Source organism: Muntiacus reevesi, chromosome 1, assembly GCF_963930625.1.
Source record: "Muntiacus reevesi chromosome 1, mMunRee1.1, whole genome shotgun sequence".
Lineage (NCBI taxonomy): Eukaryota > Metazoa > Chordata > Mammalia > Artiodactyla > Cervidae > Muntiacus > Muntiacus reevesi.
The window spans coordinates 175,331,673-175,352,135 of NC_089249.1; the positions used below are offsets into that span (position 1 = coordinate 175,331,673).

The window sequence follows — 20,463 nt, forward strand, 5'->3', positions numbered from 1 at the left end:
TGGGATTGGCTTACAAGAAGCCAGCATGTCAGACATAGCTTGTATAGCCAGCCCTACCCCAGGCGGCTTGTCAAGCAGTGGGCTGGAGTCTCTGCAAAAAGAGAACCAGAGGACGGGGCCTCCAGCAGGCCCTGAGACTAGCTTCTGCCAGGCAGCTCAGCCTGAGAGCAAGAAAAGCAGAAAGTTACTGACAGTTGGGTCACTGACTCGATGGACATGAGTTTGAGCAAGCTCCAGGAGTCGGTGATAGACAGGGAAGCCTGGCATGCTGCAGTCCATGGGGTTCCAAAGAGTTGGAAACGACTGAGCAACTGAACTGAACTGAACTGCCTTTAGGATCACCCTACATTCAGATGAAGCTGCTAAAACAGCACGTAAAACCTTGACTGACCTGAACGGGTCTTGCCTCCTTAAACAGGTTGGCTGACTAATCAAACCTGGAGTCACTGTGCAGAGACAGTACCGTGCACGGGAGGGACAGAAGCCCCGTCTCCAGGATGACCCTGAACCAAGAAGCGTCAGACTATGGAAAGCAAAGAATAGCAGTGTTGGCATCAGAGCCCTTTACTGTGTGAGAAGTCCTTTAATGAGGAAAACACGACTTCCAGGGGCACAAGTCACTTACATGGACTGATTTCAGTTCAGTTCAGTCGTTCAGTTGTGTCCAACTCTTTGCGACCCCGTGGACTGCAGCACGCCAGGCCTCCCTGTCCATCACCAACACCCAGAGGTTACCCAAACTCACATCCATTGAGTTGGTGATGCCATCCAACCACCTCATCCTCTGTCGTCCCCTTCTCCTCCCACCTTCAATCTTTCCCAGCATCAGGGTCATTTCTAATGAGTCAGCTCTTCGAATCAGGTGGCCAAAGTATTGGAGTTTCAGCTTCAACATCAGTCCTTCCAATGAACACTTAAATGGACTGATCTAAGATGAACTAATTAGTTTCTGAGTTTAAAATTCCCCGAACCCCTTAAATGTGGCCCCAACCCTGGACTGCAGAGAGAGGGCCTTGTCTTCTGTCTCCTCGCTGGTCAACCTCTAATTAAAGCTCTGTCTTTTCTCAAAATCCAGTGCCATGGTGTTGGCTTCTCTGTGTGTGGGGCAGGGAGTGCTTGCCCCAGAAGATGGCAGGGGAGGAGGAGACCGAGGCTAAGGGACAGGCCGTGTCCATCAAGAACAGGGGCAGCAGGCTCGGAGCCTCTGCACAGTTCAGATGCACACAGGCTTCTGCCGGAGCCGAGCAGGAAGCCTCCAGGGCCCAGCGTCACCTCACCTTACAGAGAGACGAGAAGCTTTTCTAAGACAAAGGTTTGGGATTCAAAGTCAGAGCAGGCTCAAGGGGGAGGGATGGATCGGGAGTTTGGGATTAGCAGATGCCAGCTGGTATATATAGGAAGGATAAACAAGAAGGTCCTACCATATAGCACAGAGAATTATATTTGCTATCCTGGGACACATTATGATGGAAAAGAGTGTGAGAATATATATAAATAAATGAAGTACTCTATTATAAAGAAGAAATGAATGCAACATTGTAGATCACCTTCAATAAAACAAAGTTTTTTTTAAAAGAAAAAAAATTTTTAAGCCAGAGCAGGCTGCCTTCATGTCCACACCGTATTCACCAGGCACGAGCATCATTTCAACCACGTTCAGAGGGAGCAGGTCCCGTGTTCCATCCACGTCTAGAACCGCTGGTGCAATTAGCCTGCCGGGGAGCCACCAACCTGAGCTCACCATCCTAAAGAGGGTCAGCTCAGTAGCAAGCCCTCACTCATTAACCACCTGTTCTTTGGCCAAATGCAGCGAAATGGTGTAGGGTGGTGGTGACCAGGGACTGGGGTGGGGGAAACAGAGAGATGTGGGTCAAAGGGTGCAAACATCAGCTGTGAGATTCGTGAGTTCTGGGGACCTCGTGTGCAGCATAATGATTAGAGCTGATACTGTATCATACACTTGAAAACTGCCAAGAGAGAGATCTTAAATGTTCCCACCTGGTACAACGGAACATTACTCAGCCATTAAAAGGCTGAACGAAACAGGGTCATTTGTAGAGATGTGGCTGGACCTAGAGCCTGTTATACAGAGTGAAGTAAGTCAAAAAGAGAAAAACAAATATATATTAATGCATATATGTGAAGTCTAGAAAAATGGTACAGATGAAGCTATTTCCAAGGCAGGAAGAGAGACCTCCATGGAGAGAATGGACACATGGACACAGTGAGGGAAAGGAGAGGAGAGGATGAACGGGGAGAGGAGCCCCAGCATATTGACACCACCATGTGTGAGACAGACAGTAGAGGGAACCTGCGTCCAGCACGGGGAGCGCAGCTCTGTGATGACCTAGGGGGTGACGGGGAGGGAGGCGCTACTGGGAGGGGATATATGTGTGCACATAGCTGAAACCAGCGTCAGAAGCCAATATCACATCGTCAAGCGGTTATACTCCAATTAAAATAAATAAAGAAAAAAATTTTAAAAGGCATTAAAAGATACCTCTTTGAGTTTTCTTTTCTATTTATGTGCACAAATTAATAAAACTCAAGTCAAGAAAATCTTTAGTCCAAAACATGTCTGAATTAACCAAAATCGGTGGAGTATAAATAAACATACAAGTGACACACCTCTTTATCTACAAACATTATTTTGCTATAAACATAAACACATAATTGTCCACAGGAACAAATGAATTTACCTGTAATCCTATTCCCTTTATACAAGGGACAGGATGTTGCCTACTTTCTTCTAGTTTGTTTCTCAGAATCTTACAAACAAACCATGGTTTTAACATAAAATTAAGTATCCTACATTTAAAAAAATAATAATAAGCTACCCCTGTATCAAGGGTAGTTTTCCACATGGCTTTTATGTTTAATGTGTTTAATGACCACATAACATCGCTATAATGATTCCAGTTCGTTAAACTATTTCTCTGTTACCAGGTGTTTACCTGAATTTCTTTTTTTTTTTTTTTCTGTAATAAAGAAGACTGCAGCAAGCATTTTCCTGTATGATTTTTTGTGTGATTACACATCATAAGCATTCGATTAGCAGAAGTTGGAGCCCTCTGTTCAGGGACAGAATTGAAAATGTGACTGCTGACTCAGCCTCTGGAATTTCATGAAGGTGGGATGATGGACAGGGAAGCCTGGCGTGCTGCAGTCCGTGGGGTCACAAAGAGTCAGACACGACTGAGCAAGTCAACTGAACTGGGGAGACTGAAGTCTCTCTAAACGCAGAGGCATTCTCAAGAAGGCCACGCTCATGCTTGAGGCCAACAGGGACACCCTCTGGAACCTTTCAATTTGGGGCTTTTCTTTCTTACAAGCTCACATCCCTCCACCGAGGGAGAAAGAAGAGGATGGGAAATCCAAACCAGCCTCCCTGGGGAGGGGCCGTCCCAGGGACGGTCGGTCTGCTGTCTGCCCACAACCTTCTCCCTGGCTGGCCCCGCCCCGCGTGCCAGGATTACAGCGCAGCTGTCTACCCTGAGGTCAGTCGGTGTCCTGATCCGTCATCCGTTGGAAATGGATTCATGACTTGAACTGGATTTTCCCAGAGGCTACTCTTTAAACCAGCTGCCCTGCTGGCCCAGCAGTAAAGAACCCGCCTGTCAAGCAGGAGACACGGGTTCCATCCCTGGGTTGGCAAGATCCCCTGGAGAAGGAAAGAGCAACCCACTCCAGTGTTCTTGCCTGGGAAATCCCATGGACAGAGGAACCCGGCAGGCTACAGTCCATGGGGGTCACGAAAGAATCAGAGACGACTCACTGGCTAAACAACAACAAAGAGATGAAAGGAGATTCTTTCAACAGGAATCTCCTGCCGGAACCCTGACCTAGCAAGCCGCAGGAGACGAGCAAGGACACCTCTGGCGCTCAGGAGCACACACTCCTGGCCCCTCAGGTTCCACGTCTGATTCTGTGCACGGGAGCCCAGGCACAGACACACAGACACAGAGTTGCAAACCCACGTGACACACAGATATACACACACCCACACACATACACCCAGACACTGATACACATGACAACACAGACACACACATGTGCACACAGACACACAGAGGTACAAACACACACAGACTCACACACACACATGCACCCAGACACTGATACACATGACAACACAGACACACACATGTGCAAACACACACAGACTCACACACACACATGCACCCAGACACTGATACACATGACAACACAGACAGACACACACATGCGCACACAGACACACAGGTACAAACACACACAGATATACACACGCCCACACACATGCACCTAGACGCTGATACACATGACAACACAGACAGACACACACATGCACACACAGTCACACACATGTGCAAACACACACAGACTCACACACACATGCACCCAGACACTGATACACATGACAACACAGACACACACATGCGCACACAGACACACACATGTGCAAACACACATAGACTCACACACACACATGCACCCAGACACTGATACACATGACAACACAGACACACACATGTACAAACACACACAGACTCACACACACACATGCACCCAGACACTGATACACATGACAACACAGACAGACACACACATGTGCACACAGACACACAGAGGTACAAACACACAGAGACTCACACACACACATGCACCCAGACACTGATACACATGACAACACAGACAGACACACACATGCACACACAGACACACACAGGTACAAACACACACTCAGACACACACATGCACCCAGACACTGATACACATGACAACACAGACACACACATGTACAAACACACACAGACTCACACACACACATGCACCCAGACACTGATACACATTACAACACAGACAGACACACACATGTGCACACAGACACACACATGTACAAACACACACAGACTCACACATGCACACAGCTTACAAACCACTCAAGAGTTTAAACCCCGACTCACGTGCTCCCCAGGCCTGGTCACTTCCAGCAAGCCTGACAGCCAGTCGTCACGGGGTCCCCCAGGGCCCCGACCTGGGTCCCCCTTTCCCCCCCACTTCTGGTCATGGGGAAGGCCTGCCCCCTCCCCGGGCAGGCTGGGCGTGGCCATGTCCCGGGGGCCAGGTAGAGGCTCGGCTCCAACAGAAAACAGGTGAGAGGCAGCCTCCCCCAAGGTCAGGCCTCCTCCCTTCCAGAGACGCTCCGGGGGCAAGGTGCGCCGTGGTCACGTGGTCACCTGGGGCAGGGGGCCTGGCCCTTGGCGCGGGCGCTGCAAGAGCCTCTGAGCACCTGCTGGAGCACCTCCCGGAAGTCCCGCTCCTCCCTGGCCCCAGGCCTCCGCGGAGTTTCTCAGCTTTGTTGTGAGTCTCATTTCAGCGCTGCAGAGCTGTGGGTATCTTTGTTGTGCTTGAAACTAGTAGCCCAGAAAAGCAGGAAGTATTTGGGTCAGAAGAATTCACCGCTGCCACAGACAGCCGGGAGCCAGCGCCGGGGTGGGGATGGGGACCTGTGTCTTTCCAGGCCCGCGGAGAGCAAGTTCCCTGGATGGGACTGATTTCGAGAATCCCTGCCTCCGTTTCCCATCAGAGGAGGCCTCATGGATGATCAATACAAAATAAAACTGCATTTAGAATTCTGTGACCTATGGCCCTAGAACCCCCAGCGACTGCCCCGGGAGCAGAGGGAACAGCCCCAAATCCACAATGCTCCCACCACAGACTGGAGTGGGGCCAGCGCAGCACCTCCGGGTGGATGGGGGCTCAGGGCCTGTGTGCCCGTCTGTCGCTGGGTAACAAGCAACTGCCACCTCGGAGGGTTGCAGCACACTTTTATAGCCTCACAGGTTCCAAGGGTCAGGAGTCTGGACGCAGCCTCTGGGGTCCTCTGCCCAGAGTCTCACAGGCTGCGGTTAAGATGCTGTCCTTTCTGAAACTCAAGGTCCCCCATGCTCATGTAGTCTTGGTGAAATCCAGTCTTTCCTGGTGCAGAACTGGGGTCCCCTTTTGCTACTAGCTCCCTGTCGGAGCCAGTCTCACCTCTCAGAAGCCCCCACAGAAGGCTCCTGGCCAGAACCCCCAGGCCCTCTCACACGTGGCTGCTTGCTCAAGGCCATCAGGACCTCTCTCTGACTTCCAGACCCCCACCCCGTCTCATCCGATTAGGCCAGGCCCACCTGGCACAATCTCCCTTCCCTCAACTTGGAGTCAGTTGCTGAGGGACCCTAGTTATACCAGTGAAAATGCCTTCTTCACCTTTGCCATGTAGTGCAACCTAATCTCCAGGGTGGCCTCATTACATCCAGGTCCTGGGCACCCTTAAGGACAGGGGATTATCCGGGGTGTGGACACCTGGGGTGGGAATCTCAGGAACCACCTGGAGTCCTGGCTGTCTCAGGACTTGAGCTAAAGCACACAGGGTGGGGCGCCCCCATCCCACCCCCACCCCCCAGGTGACGCTGAGCGAAAGCGAGCCACTGGTGGGTGTCAAAGAACCTCCCCCGGGGCCTGGACTCAGGCCAGCCCCAAACAACCCACCTGTTCTCACCTCGAGAGGCCACGAGAGGCCAAGACTCAGATGCTCAGGAGGGCCTGGGGGCTCATCGCTTCTGTGGTCTTGGGGTCACCCTGCACGGCTGCCATTCGGGTGGGTCTTTTCCCTAAAACCGTGGTTTCCTTGCACATAGACCTCGGCAAGTCACTTCCGCTCCCGACACCCGATTCCTCATCTCTAAGGTGAGGGGTTGGAGCAGATGGCTCCAGAGCTCCCTTCCCCTCCAGCCTCAGTGACTTGATCTCAGCCCCAGGCACCCACACTTAAACCAGGGGTGCCCTTCCTGTGAGGGTGTGGGGAGTCAGGCCTAGGCACAAACAAAGTCCCTGGTGGGCAGATGGAGACTTAGAACACAGACCTTCTGACTGCGAACCTCACCGGGACCTGCACGCCAGTCATCACTGCTTGTGGTAGAAATTAGTCAAAACTTGTACATAAGCAATGGCATGCGTGCATGCTCAATCGCTTGTCATGTCCGACTCTATGTGACCCCATGGACTATAGCCCTCCAGGCTCCTCTGTCCATGGGATTCACCAGGCAAGAATCCTGGGGTGGGTTACCATGCCCTCCTCCAGGGGATCTTCCCAACCCAGGGATCAAACTCACATCTGCTGCATTGTAGGTGGATTCTTAACCCACTGAGCCACCTGGGAAGTCTAAGCAATTTACTTGTGTGACCATAATTAATATTATTTTTATATGGCCATACAGACTTTTAATTTTCTGTTTTTGCATTTATCAACTTTCTTGTATGGACATTAACAGGGAAATTTTCTGCCATGCCGATTAATCAGGCCACAGATACAGGCATACACAGGCATATTCCCCTTTCAAAAAGAAATGCAAAATTACAGGATTTTGGAGTTGAAAGGGCCCCTGAGGACCATCTAGCCCAACCACCCACTGACTGAAGAACATGCCATTAGCACTGCCCACTGACTTTCCAGTCTCTGCTCAAATATCCATGTGGATTCTAGGTTCTAGGATTTGACATCCTGAGATGGTTCAAACATCAGCTTTTTGTAACTTTCCACCTATGTGTCCTCCTGGGGTCACTTGGCAAATACCTGACCCACTTCCGAATAAACATTTGTGAGATTTTTGAAGAAGCTATCAGGGCTTGTAGCCAACACTGCCAACTGCCTGCCCCAGCCCCTGCTCCTTGTGAAAGAACCCCATGGCCCAGATTATCCACACAGCTTTGTGGTAGAGGTGCCTAGGCGTCTGTGGGGGAGGCGAGCCTCCCGTTCTTCCGTGGAGCCTCCTGGCAGGGCTATAGGTAAGAATCAACCTCATAGTGTGATAGAGATCTGAGACACAGATCTTCCAGACTGTTCTTTCCTCCTAAGGACCTTGAGATAAGCAGGCATGACCTCCAGCCTCACCTTGAAACCTTCACCCTCGCTTATCTCAGTGGAAAATTCCAACAGGGGTTTCTGAGCACCAAGTTAAATTCCTCAGCTCAACAATCAGCTCGGCATGTGGCCACCTGCCAGGCTGGGCAGAGCAGAGGGGAGAGGCGCAGATGAAGCAAAGCGCTGCCCTGGGGCGCCCTGGGCTGCAGGACGGGAGGAAGGCGGCATCCAGAGAGAGGTCGCCCTGGCTCAGACCAGGCCCGAGAGGGGAAGAGGGCGGAGGCAGAGGAGAGCCCCTCGCTTGGCCAGAGCAAAGCGGGAAGGGTATCTGCAGGAGGAAATACAGACACATGGATGGACAGATGGATGAGAAACTTACAGCCAAGAGAAGGAAGGGCTTTCTGAGCTCCAGGAGTATTGTACACACATCGTGAGGGCCTGGAACTGTGCGCTAGCGGGCGCTGGTGAGTGCAGGGCCACTGTGAGGGCCTGGAACTGTGCACTAGGGGGCGCCGGTGAGTGCAGGTCACCGTGAGGGCCTGGAACTGTGCGCTAGGGGGCGCCGGTGAGTGCAGGGTCACCGTGAGGGCCTGGAACTGTGCGCTAGGGGGCGCCAGTGAGTGCAGGGTCTGCTATGGTTGGCTGGATGAGTGGGGAGAGTCCTTGTCCAATTCCACAAAGACTAGAAGACGTAACAAACCAACGTAGCTTGTTTTTACTGAGCACCTACTATTCACCAGGCTCTCTGCTAAGCCCTTAACTTGAAATCTTTATTTTCACCCCTATCCGCAGCTACCCCAGATTGTGGGTGACTCCCCAAGGGCCTTCTTCTGGCCTTCTTCTGGCTGTGCCCACCGTCAAAGAGGAAGAGTCCATGGGGCCAAGGGATGCGACTACTTAAAACCTGTGCCAGCCCCGACTTCTAGATCCTGAGAATTCCCCAGTAGCCCCAAGCCTACCTCCCTGCAGGCCTCTGAGGGGCCTGTACCCCCCACCCCCACCAAAGCGATCCATGCCACCAGTGTGTGCGCCCAGGCCAGGAGGCAGTGTGGCTGGAGACACGTGAAAGTGAAAGTCGCTCAGTCATGTCTGGCTCTTCGCGACCCCATGGACTATATAGTGTGTGGAACTCTCCAGGCAAGAATACTGGAGTGAGTTGCCATTTCCTCCTCCAGGAGATCTGCCTGACCCAGGGACTGAACTCACATCTCCTAGATTGGTAGGTGGGTTCTTTACCACTGAAAGTGAAAGTCGCTCTGTCATGTCCAACTCTTTACGAGTCCAATGACTATACAGTCCATGGAATTCTCTAGGCAAGAATACTGGACTGGGTAGTCATTCCCTTCTCCAGGGGATCTTCCCAACCCAGGGATCAAACCCAGGTCTCCTGTATTGCAGGCAGATTCTTTAACAGCTGAGCCACCAAGGAAGGCAGAGACACAAGAAAGCTTGATAAATGAAGAGCTGTCTGTTCCCATACCAGAGATAAACACTGCCCCTCACCAGCACTGCCCTTCACCTCACTTCATTCAGTTCAAGGAGTTGCCATGTCATGAATATGCCTGATAAAACATACAAAATTCACCTGTACAACATAGGTTGTTGTCACCTGGCTTAAGAACCAAGGCCTCATTTCTTGTCTCAGGGGGACAATGTTTTTACTTCCACTTACACCACTTATTAATAAACATTTGGGGACTTCTCTGGTAGTTCAGAGGTTAAGAATTCACCTACCAATGCAGGTGATATGGATTTGATCCCTAGTCCAGGAAGATCATACGTGCTGCAGAGCAACTATGAAGCCCGAGCTTTGGAGTCGAAAGGGCAGCCACTGCAGTGAGAAGCCCAAGCACAGTAACTAGAGAGCAGCCCCCACTGGCTACAACTAGAGAAAGTCCATGTGCAGAACAAAGACCCGCGCAGCCAAAGAAATAAATAAATGATTTTTTAAATGATACAAATGCCAACACAGCAGAATCTACTTTAAAAACAAATAAGTGTTTTGAGTGCGGTCTCTGATGGGGGAATATTTATGATGTGAGCACATTTCCTGTCCCATCTTTCCACCATATACCTTCTGAAGTCTTCACCTTGTCTGCCTCCTCCCATCCCCCCAGCCATCCACCGGGCATCTCTCAAGGCCAGCCTCGTGGGGCTGACCTGGGAAGTGGATGGTGAGGTATGCAACTGGACAGGAAGGAAATGGGTAAGGATCCCCCACCAGGGAAAATGAGCCAATATATCTCATCCATACTTTAATTTTCAGCCTGCCTTTATGCTTAATGTGTCTCTCGTAAAGTTGAGTGTTAACTTTTTCATCCTATCTGCCTTCCAGTTTAGCCTCTGGCCTGTTTACCGTTAATACAATTATTGATACAGTTCTGCTTAAGTCTACCACCTTGCTGTTTGTTTTCTATTTGTTCTCTCTGTTCCTCTGTCATTCTCCTTTTGAATTAATGAAGTACTATTAATGTTTTCTAGTCTCTCTTCTTCACTGTTTTTTTAAGTACCTTATTGTATGTTTCAGTTCTATGATTTCCATTTGGTTGTTTTAGAATCTCTGACTGTGTCCTGAAATTTGCCATTTCTTTGCCCATGATATGCATCTTTCCCTACAGACTGTCTGTTGCATTTATCATAGTATTTTAAGCTCCTTATTTACCAGTTCTGGTTTGTGGGTCTGTTTCTAATGACTGACTTTTCTGTGTTTTTCTTCACCATCGGTCACATTTTCCTGATTCTCCATTTGTCTGGGGATGACTGTGAATCAGACATTGTGAATGGTGTGTTGCTGAGACTCTGGATTCTTTCCCTGTGAAAAGTATTGAGTTGATTCTAGAAGGCAGTTAAATTACTGGTGGTTCCTCTTTAAACTGCAGAAGCTGTGCTTTACACTTTGTTGGGATGGAAACTGTTTTTGTTTGCCTTCAGTCCTAAGGTGAACCTTAGTCCTGGGACACAGTCTTTGCCCCTAAACTCAAGAACTTCTGGGGTTTCAAGTGGAAAGTCTGAGGGGTCCACCAGGCCCCTCTATTGAGCAGAAATTAGAGTCCAAGCTCACTGTTCCCTGCAGTGAGTGGGCAGCAGAGAAAATCACTGCTCAGCTCTTTAAACCATCAGGCATTGCCTTCCTCTGGGCTTCTGGCAACCTCACCTGCGCATGAGCTCTTGAGGGGACTGCTGTGGATGTGAGGAGCATTAATGTACAGTGTTTGGGGGCTCCCTTGCTTTTCAAGATTTCACCTCTCCATTCAACAACAGCAAGCACGCGTTTCTCAAGCTCACATGGAGCATTCACTGAGACAGACCACTTTCGTGGCCATAAGACACACCTTAACAGATTTAAAATGGTAGAAATTGTACAATGTCTGCTCTCTGACCACATGGAATTACACTGGAGATCAGTAACAGAAAGATAACTGGAAAATCTCCAGATTTATGAAGATTAAACAACACTTGTAAATAACACATGTGTCAAATAGAACTCTCAAGAGAAATTTGAAAATATTTTTAACTAAATGAAAATGAAAACACAACTTATCAAAATTGTGGGATGTGGTAAAAGCAGTGCTTAGAGGAAAATTTGTAGCATTGAATATATATGTTAGAAAAGAAGATCTAAAATCAATAACCTTAAGTTTCCACCTTAGGAAACTAGAAAAAGAACAAATTAAAACCAAAGTTAGCAGAAAAATTAGTAAGAATTAGAGTGGAAGTCAATGCAATTGAAAATAAGAAATCAGTAGAAAAAGTCAAAGAAACCAAAAGCTGGTTCTTTGAAAAGATTAATAAAATTAATAAACCTCTAGCTGGGCTAAGAAAAATGGAAAGAAGAAGCAAATTACTAATATTGGAAATGAAAACAGGGACATCACTGAGATTTCATGGGCATTAAACAATAATAATTGCTGCTATGAACAACTCTTTGCCCACACATTTGGTAACCTAGATGAAAAGGACCAATTCCTTGAAAGACATGATTTGCCAAAACTTGCATGAGAAGTAATAGACAATCTGAATAAAACTATATTTATTATTTTTAAAATTGCATCCATAATTAATAATCTTCCAAAACAGAAAGCTCCAGGCCTAAATGAGTTCACTTGTAAATTCTACCAAACATTTAAGAAAGAAATTACACCAGTTTTCTACAATCTCTTTCAGAGGATAGAATCAGGATAGAATCAGAGGAAATATTTCCTAATGGAAATATATTTCCTATGGGGCCAGCATTATCCTAACACCAAAACAAAAGACATTATAAGAAAACTACAGACCAATAATGCTTCTGAACATGGATGCAGAAATCCTCCACAAAATATTCTCAAGTCAAATCCAACAATGTATAAAAAGAGTTGTACACAATGACCAAGTGGGATTTATCCCATGTATGCAAGGCTGGTCAATATTCAAGAATTAGTTAACGCAATCCACCACATCAAGAAGCTAAGAAAGGAAAATCACACGATTGTATCAGTAGATGCAGAAAAAGCATTTGCAAAAGCCAACACCCATTCATAACAAAAACCCTCGGCAACTAAAATTTCACCACTCCTTTTCAGCCACCCTGGCCACCAAACTCCATCCTCTGACTTCTCAGACCTGTAAGTTCTAGCTGCCCCGCCCTGAGCCCTCCGAGGGCTCACACTCATGGGCATTTCATTCAGAGCAGTTCCCCTGCTTTCAAGGGTCAAGTCCCCTCCACTTGTTGCTTCTCAAGTCACTCTCCAGTGTCCTGAAGCAATGTTTGACATTCTGGGTTGTCACTGGCTCTGTCAAGCCTGACTCTTGGCGACCCCCTGGACTGTAGCCTGCCAGATTTCTCCATCCATGGGATTTCCCAGGCAAGAATACTGCAGTGAGTTGCCACTTCCTTCTCCAGGGGATCTTCCTGACCCAGGTCAAACCGAGGTCTCCTGCATTGCAGGCAGGTTCTTTACCATCCGAGCCACCAGGGAAGCCCGTTTTACATTTTATCCTTGTTCTTGGTGGGAAGGTTAGTCCAGGACAAGCTCCTGCACCTTTACTAAAACTCAAACACCCCTGGAATAACTTTTTACCTTCAGTTGTTGAACTGTGTTTGTTTAAGGGTGAAGCCTAGCTGAGGCTGGGCCTTGGGGTGCTGGAGTTAACATAGGTTCAACATCAGTTTATCACTTAGGAGCTTGGCTCCATACACAGGCTCCTTCACTTAAGGAGAGTCGAGACACTTCTAGAAACTGCTGCTGAGAATGTTTGTTTTTCTGGAGGACAAACTGGGAATACTTCTCAATGGGCTTGATGATAATACAGCCTTTGACTCAGCTGCAGACCCACATGCAGAAAGCACCTAGAATCCAGAGGGCAGAACTGAGGAAATTACTCAGTTCTTGAGCTCATCGGCTGCTTTTAGCTACACTTCATGCTGATGGTGAAATTACTCAGCCTCCTGCCCAGCCGGCCGTGGGGCACACAAGGCAGCCTTGGGGAAATGCAAAACTGGGACGATGGCGGGAGCGGGGACTTCAGCTCGATTTAGATTACCTTCTGAGACTGGGATGTGGGATTCTTAAATCTAAGAGTTGTCTGAACCACAGACCATTGGATTCCCTCCTTTCCCGGCGGTTCCTCAGCTTCCGCTGAGATTCCCTGGCTGCCCTCCCTAAGGACGAGGCTCTGGAATAGACCTCCCCCAGCACCCACCCACCCGGACCTTCCCCAGTGCCAAGGCTCATCAGAGGGGTCACAGTCCACACCTGAGAAGCCTTGGGTGGCATGAGCACCACAGAGGCTGCAGACCATTGTGTCCATGTTCTCAGCCAGGACAAGGGAGTAGGCGGCAAGGGGGCCAGCCAGGATGCTGTCAGTGACGTTCAGAGGGAGCCAGGCAGGACTGTGGGGAGATGCCCTGTGGCTGGACTGGGACGGGGCGGGGCCGGAGGGGGGGGAAGGGGGAGGGGTGGTGGGGAGTGGAAGTGGGGGAGGTGGAGGGCTGGTGGGAAGGGGGGAGGGGGAAGGGGGAGGGCTGGTGGGGAGGGGGAAGGGGGAAGGGGGAGGGGTGGTGGGGGGAGGGGGAAGGAGGAGGGGTGGTGGGGAGGGGATGGGGGAGGGGAAGAGGGTGGGGAGTGGAAGCGGGGGAGGGGGAGGGCTGGTGGGAAGGGGGTGGGGGAGGGGAAGAGGGGGAGGGGGGAAGGGGGAGGGGGCAGTGGAGATGGGGGAGCTGCAGCGGGGAACGAGGGGCTGAGCTGGTGCTGTCACCTCCTGGGTGACAGAGCCCAGAGACCAGGCAAGAGTCCTCACCTGGAGATCACCTTCCCACCCCCCAGCGGGGCGGGGCTCCTCACGGCCACCCGCTCTGCAGACAGGATGCCGTCTGGGGGAGCCCTCGGAGCAATGGGGCTCTTGCCTGAAGCTGGAGCCCCCCATCACCTGCTCCCCCTGGGGGCCAGTCTGGGGGCCACCGGGCCCCCACCCTGCCCTGCCCACTGCAGAGGGGAGTGCAGCTCGGCAAGTGCAGAGAGGCTGAGCCACAGCCCCGGCGTCAGAGGCCCTGACCTTTGCTGGCTGTGTGACTTTCGCAGGTCACACGACCTCCCTGAACCTCAATTCATCTGTAAACGATGAATAAAGTTGGACCTTAGCCACGTGAAGATGTGAGTGCTAACATGTCAGGTGTGGACAAGACCCAGCACGGAGCCTGAAACGGCAGGCACTCACAAGGAGACTTTGAAAACACTCTTTTGGTTCCAAGTCACCAAACCAACTCAAGCTTATTGGAATAAAAGGGATTTTGTTAGACATCTACTCATGTCTGACAAAACAGAGGGCAGCCAGACCTGGAAGGGAAGAGCTGTCAGCTTCAGGGGTCCTCTGAGTGTCCCCCATCTCTTGTCTGCTGCTCTACCTCTCAGCACTCACAGCAGCCCATGGCTCTGGGACTGACAAGGGGGCAGCCCTGCCTGACCGTCAGTCCCTCCCCTGCCCCAGCCTGACTCCCCATACGGTCACCCACGACCCGTCAGCTGCTGAGGAAGCTGGAGGAGGTGGGGGGGATGGGGGGACCATGACAAACATGGTGGAAAGAGGAGGCTCTGAGCAGAAGGGCGCCTCCTGAGCTGTGCAGCTACCCTGCAGAGCGGTGCCTGTTACTTTATTTTTTTTTCTTTTTTTTTTTATTTTTCAGTGGGTTTTGTCATACATTGATGTGAATCAGCCATAGAGTTACACGAATTCCCCATCCCGGTCTCCCATCCCACCTCCCTCTCCACCCGACTCCTCCGGATCCTCCCAGCCCAACAGGCCAGAGCACTTGACCCATGCCTCCCACCTGGGCTGGTGGTCTGTTTCACCACAGATAATATACATGCTGTTCTTTCGAAACATCCCACCCTCCCCTTCTCCCACAGAGTTCAAAAGTCTGTTCTGTACTTCTGCGTCTCTTCTTCTGCCCTGCATATAGGGCCATCATTACCATCTTTCTAAATTCCGTATATATGTATTAGTATACTGTAATGTTCTTTATCTTTCTGGCTCACCTCACTCTGTATAATGGGCTCCAGTTTCATCCATCTCATTAGAACTGATTCAAATGAATTCTTTTTAACGGCTGAGTAATATTCCATGGTGTATATGTACCACAGCTTCCTTATCCATTCGTCTGCTGATGGGCATCTAGGTTGCTTCCATGTCCTGGCTATTATAAACAGTGCTGCGATGAACATTGGGGTGCACGTGTCTCTTTCAGATCTGGATTCCTCAGTGTGTATGCCCAGAAGTGGTATTGCTGGGTCATATGGTAGTTCTATTTCCAGTTTTTTAAGAAATCTCCACACTGTTTTCCATAGTGGCTGTACTAGTTTGCATTCCCACCAACAGTGTAAGAGGGTTCCCTTTTCTCCACACCCTCTCCAGCATTTATTGCTTGTAGACTTTTGGAAAGCAGCCATCCTGACTGGCGTGTAATGGTACCTCATTGTGGTTTTGATTTGCATTTCTCTGATAATGAGCGATGTGGAGCATCTTTTCATGTGTTTGTTAGCCATCTGTATGTCTTCTTTGGAGAAATGTCTGTTTAGTTCTTTGGCCCATTTTTTGATTGGGTCATTTATTTTTCTGGAATTGAGCTTCAGGAGTTGCTTGTATATTTTTGAGATTAATCCTTTGTCTGTTTCCTCATTTGCTATTATTTTCTCCCAATCTGAGGGCTGTCTTTTCACCTTACTTATAGTTTCCTTTGTTGTGCAAAAGCTTTTAAGTTTCATTAGGTCCCATTTGTTTATTTTTGCTTTTATTTCCAATATTCTGGGAGGTGAGTCATAGAAGATCTTGCTGTGATTTATGTCAGAGAGTGTTATAGGACATTTCACCCCAAAACAATCAACTTCACCTTTTTCTCAAGCGCACATGGAACCTTCTCCAGAATAGATCACATCCTGGGCCATAAATCTGGTCTTGGAAAATTCAAAAAAATTGAAATCATTCCAGCCTGTTACTTTAATAACTATCGTTAAGCTGCCTGCAGACTCCAGAGCTCGTCAATCAATCTGTCTTGTATTGTTTCAGCACTTCAGGGTAGATGTACCTAAAATGCATCCTGATTCCAGATTGTTCAGAAAGCCGCTCTGATGGACTGAATGCTTCTTCTTCTTCTTGTTCAGTCGCTCAGTCGTGTCCAACTCTTTGCAGCCCCAAGGGCTGCACACACCAGGCTTCCCTGTCCTTCACCATCTCCCAGAGTTTTCCCAAGTTCATGTCCATCGCATCGGTGATGCCATCTAGCCATCTCATCCTCTGTCGTCCCCTTCTCCTCCTGCCTTCAATCTTTCTCAGTATCAGGGTCTTTTCCAAGGATTCAGTGCTTCACATCAAATGGCCAAAGTATTGGACCTTCAGCTTCAGCATCAGTCCTTCCAATGAATATTCAGGGTTGATTTCCTTGAGGATTGACCGGTTTGATCTCCTGCAATCCAAGGGACTCTCAAGAGTCTTCTCCAACACCACAGTTTAAAAGCATCAATTCTTCAGTGTTCAGTCTTGTTAATGGTCCAACTCTCACATCCCTACATGACTGCTGGAAAAATCATAGCTTTGACTATATGCAAATTTGTCAGCAAAGTGATGTCTCTGCTTTTTAATGCTGTCTAGGTTGGTCATAGCTTTCCTTCCAAGGAGCAAGTGCCTTTTAATTTCATGGCTGCAGTCACCATCTGCAGTGATTATGGAGCCCAAGAGAATAAAGTCTGTCACTGCTTCCACCTTTTCCCCTTCTATTTGCCATGAAGTGATGGGACTGGATGCAATAATCTTAACTTTTTAAAATATTTGTACTCCCCAAAAATTCACATGTTGAAATCTAATCCTCAATGTGATAGTTTTAGGAGTGCGGTCTTTGGGAAGAGACTAGGGGATGAGGGCAGCACCCTTACGAATAGGATTCCAGTTCTTGTAAAAGGGGCTGCAGAGAGATATCCCATCGCCTGCACCCTGAGAGCACACAGTGAACCGGGAAGCAGACCCCACCAGACACTGAAGCTGCCCATGATCTTGGCCTTCCCAGCCACCAGGACAGTGAGGAGTAAATTGCCGTTGCTATAAGTCACCCAATCTGCGTGCTCTGTTACAGCCCGAGCGGACAGGGCAGCCATGCAAAGCACCCATCTCAGTGGATGAACCTCCCTGTTGCAATCTCACAGCCGAAAGGGCCCTTGGCCTCGGCCTTATCAGACACACTGTTCTCTGTTATCTCCAAAGTGGGCTCTGTGGATTCTAGATGTGTGATGTGTTTCCAGGACAAGATCTGAGGTCAGATGGGTCTGAAGTGATGGTTCCTTGTGATCCCTTCTTGGAGAGTCAAGGCACATTGGCACACAGAAGCCCCCACATTGACACCAGCACGTCCCCCATTTGCTGGGGCCCAGACACATTTTTCATGGACTGCCTGTTAGCATGTTCTGGAATTAGTGGTCCAGGAAATGGACATGGGGGGAAACCCACCCAGCTTGAGGCCAGCACCTCCTCAGGGGTCTCTTTGGCAGGAGGTTCATCTGAGGCTCTCTGCTTCTGCCACGGCGTCCCAGCCTCCCTCAGGGGCTGACCCCGAGAAGCCCTTTCCTCCGCTTGCCCTGTGACCTGCACCCACGCCTGCCCCCGGCCCTTGCCGCCCCCACGGTCCCCTCTGCTTGGTTCCCCCACAGCACCCAGGCCTCCCAGTAGCCCTTCTGGATGCTGTGCCCGTGTCCCACCCACATTTCCTCCCAGAGCCAGATAGACTCCTGAGAGCAGGCTGACCAGCACGAGATGCAGCGGACACATCTTTTCTCTTACACAATAGATCTCAAAACTTATTCTCCATTCGGCTCCTATCACAACCCATCCCGTGTCCCCAGAACTGTGCCAAGACCTACAAGGGCCTCTAGAAATGCCCTCGGGGAGCTTACTGCAGAATGAGGAACGCCAAAGAAAATGTCACAAATTCAGTACCAATATAAACATTAAATGATTCGTGTCAGCTGCACAATAAGAGTATACGGGTCAGCCCCCAAGAGTATGAAAGACACTCAGAATCATCAAAAACACGTAGCGCCCGCCCTCGCCCACCCAGAGACGGGCAGCCAGTGCACTGAAGAGCCGCCGGCCTGGAAGGCCCGCCGGTGACGACAGGTGTCTGATCTGACCCCGTCTCGCTTCTCCAGGTGCGCTGTGGGGGGCCCTTCTCCCTACGTCCTGCGGCCTGAGCACACGGTGGCCCTCCCCAAACACAGCAGGGTGCAAGTCGCCTTCCCAGGACCCGAACGGGGGGCAAGTCTGCGGGGAGATTCTTTGCAGCAAGAATGGAAACTGGGAAGCCGCAACAAGCGCAGGAAGCGCTGTGATCAAACGTGAGAGAGGGTGTCTCGAGGACACCAGAAAAGGCTTCGCCCCGGACACTTCCAAAGGGTGGAGGAGGCCCACTCACCTTGTTCCCGCAGGACACTCAGGAAACGCTCACTGAGCTGGTGAGTGAGCGAGTGACCAGCGGGTGAATGAAAACCACAGAAGCAAAGTCAGGCTTTTCATCTGAAGCAAGGCCTCGCTCAGAATGAAAGCGCCGCGTGAATGAATGAATCAGTGAGCGAATAGACGCCCCGTTTCCTTTAGGAACTGAAATCATTCGAATATGGAATATGCTGCAGTAATCTGAATGGACGGTTTTCCCTACAACACAATTATCAACCATCAGACAAAAGCAAGGTCTTGCTCTAGACTGGGAAGTGGAGAGTTAGGGATGTACTTCACACAAGCACACACACAAACATATATACACTTGTACTCACACGAGCAGACCTGAGCATGCTGGCCCTGTCGGTCCCGTCTTTGCTCGCTCTCAGCCGCGCACAGACATGTCTTTGTCCCCTTATCTGGGCTTGTTCTGGAGGCTGTCCGTCCGTCCTTCCGGGACTGGCCCCAGCCCAACCTCAGCCCTGTCCCTGCCTCCCACGTCCTCCTCCTCCTCAAGGCCAGAGGCCCTCCTCCCGGGAGCGGGCAGCTCATCTCTGTCCTGTCAGGACAGACAGCGGCTTTGGTCAGCAGCTAAGGTCTGGGGCTGAGCAAGGATCCTGAGCCCCCTTCTCAGCGTAACAGGATGGGGGGTTCCCTGGAGAGAGACAGATGGTTCCTTCCCAGTTCTTGGCTGAGACCCCTGAAATAAAAGAGTAACAGGAGAAAAGCAAACTGAAGTTTAGTAACATATTTGTGCTGTGCTGTGTTTAGTTGCTCAGTCATGTCTGACTCCTTCTGACCCCGTGGCCTGTAGCCTGCCAGGCTCCTCTGTCCATGGCGATCCTCCAGGCAAGAACACTGGAGTGGGTCGGTGCCTTCCTCCAGGGGATCTTCCTGACCCAGGGATCGAATCCACATCTCTTATGTCTCCTGCATTGACAGACAGGTCCTTTACCACTAGCACCAACTGGGAAGTTCCAAATCCCATCTTAACTAATGACAAAACAGAAAGGTGGGGATTCAGTCGTGGGATGTTAGCAAGTAAACAGGGGTGAGGTTTGCTTGCAGATCTAAATGGTGCCTTCACCACTGATAAGGGTTTCTTGTGATTTACAGCCGTCTTCTCTTCCTGGTTCAGAGAGGGAGACCCCCCTTATATATGGAGACACCCTTAAGATGTGCAGATTTATCTTACCAAAGGGCAACTTTGGGACTTCCCTAGTGGTCCAGTGGCTAAGACTCTGCGCTCCCAGTGCAGGGGCCCCAGGTTCAATCCCTGGTCAGGGAACTAGATCCCACATGAGACAGCTAAGAGTTTACACGCCGCAACTAATGATCCTACATGCTGCGACTAAGGCCTGGTGCAGCCAAATAAATAAAAATAAATATTAAAAAAATTGAGCAATCCAAGTATTTTAAGAAAGGAGGAGGGCAACTCCTACTCTGCTTGCTGGGCTTTTCCTGGGTTTGTATGCATGCGCGCTCAGTCTGACTCTTTGAGACCCCATGGACTGTAGCCCACCAGGTTCCTCTGTCCATGGGATTCTCCAGGCAAGAATACTGGAGTGGGTTGCCATTTCGTCCTCCAGGGGATCTTCCAGACCCAGGGATCGAACCTT

At 49.9% G+C, this 20,463-nt stretch overlaps 1 protein-coding gene across 4 annotated transcripts in view; it reads right to left on the bottom strand.

Moving 5' to 3' along the window:
- Positions 1-19,296, bottom strand: part of RAB17 (RAB17, member RAS oncogene family) — a 45,103-nt gene extending 25,807 nt beyond the window's left edge. For 2 of the 4 annotated variants that reach the window (XM_065930775.1, XM_065930764.1), the window contains exon 1: positions 4,947-5,135. In XM_065930775.1, the coding sequence (XP_065786847.1) occupies positions 4,947-5,093 (147 nt within the window). In that variant the 5' untranslated portion in view covers positions 5,094-5,135. Of the gene's footprint in view, positions 1-4,946; positions 5,136-5,272; positions 5,344-19,179 lie in introns of those variants that run through there. The other 2 variants (XM_065930784.1, XM_065930794.1) reach the window with 2 other exon arrangements.
- Between the last annotated feature and the right edge of the window lie 1,167 nt (positions 19,297-20,463).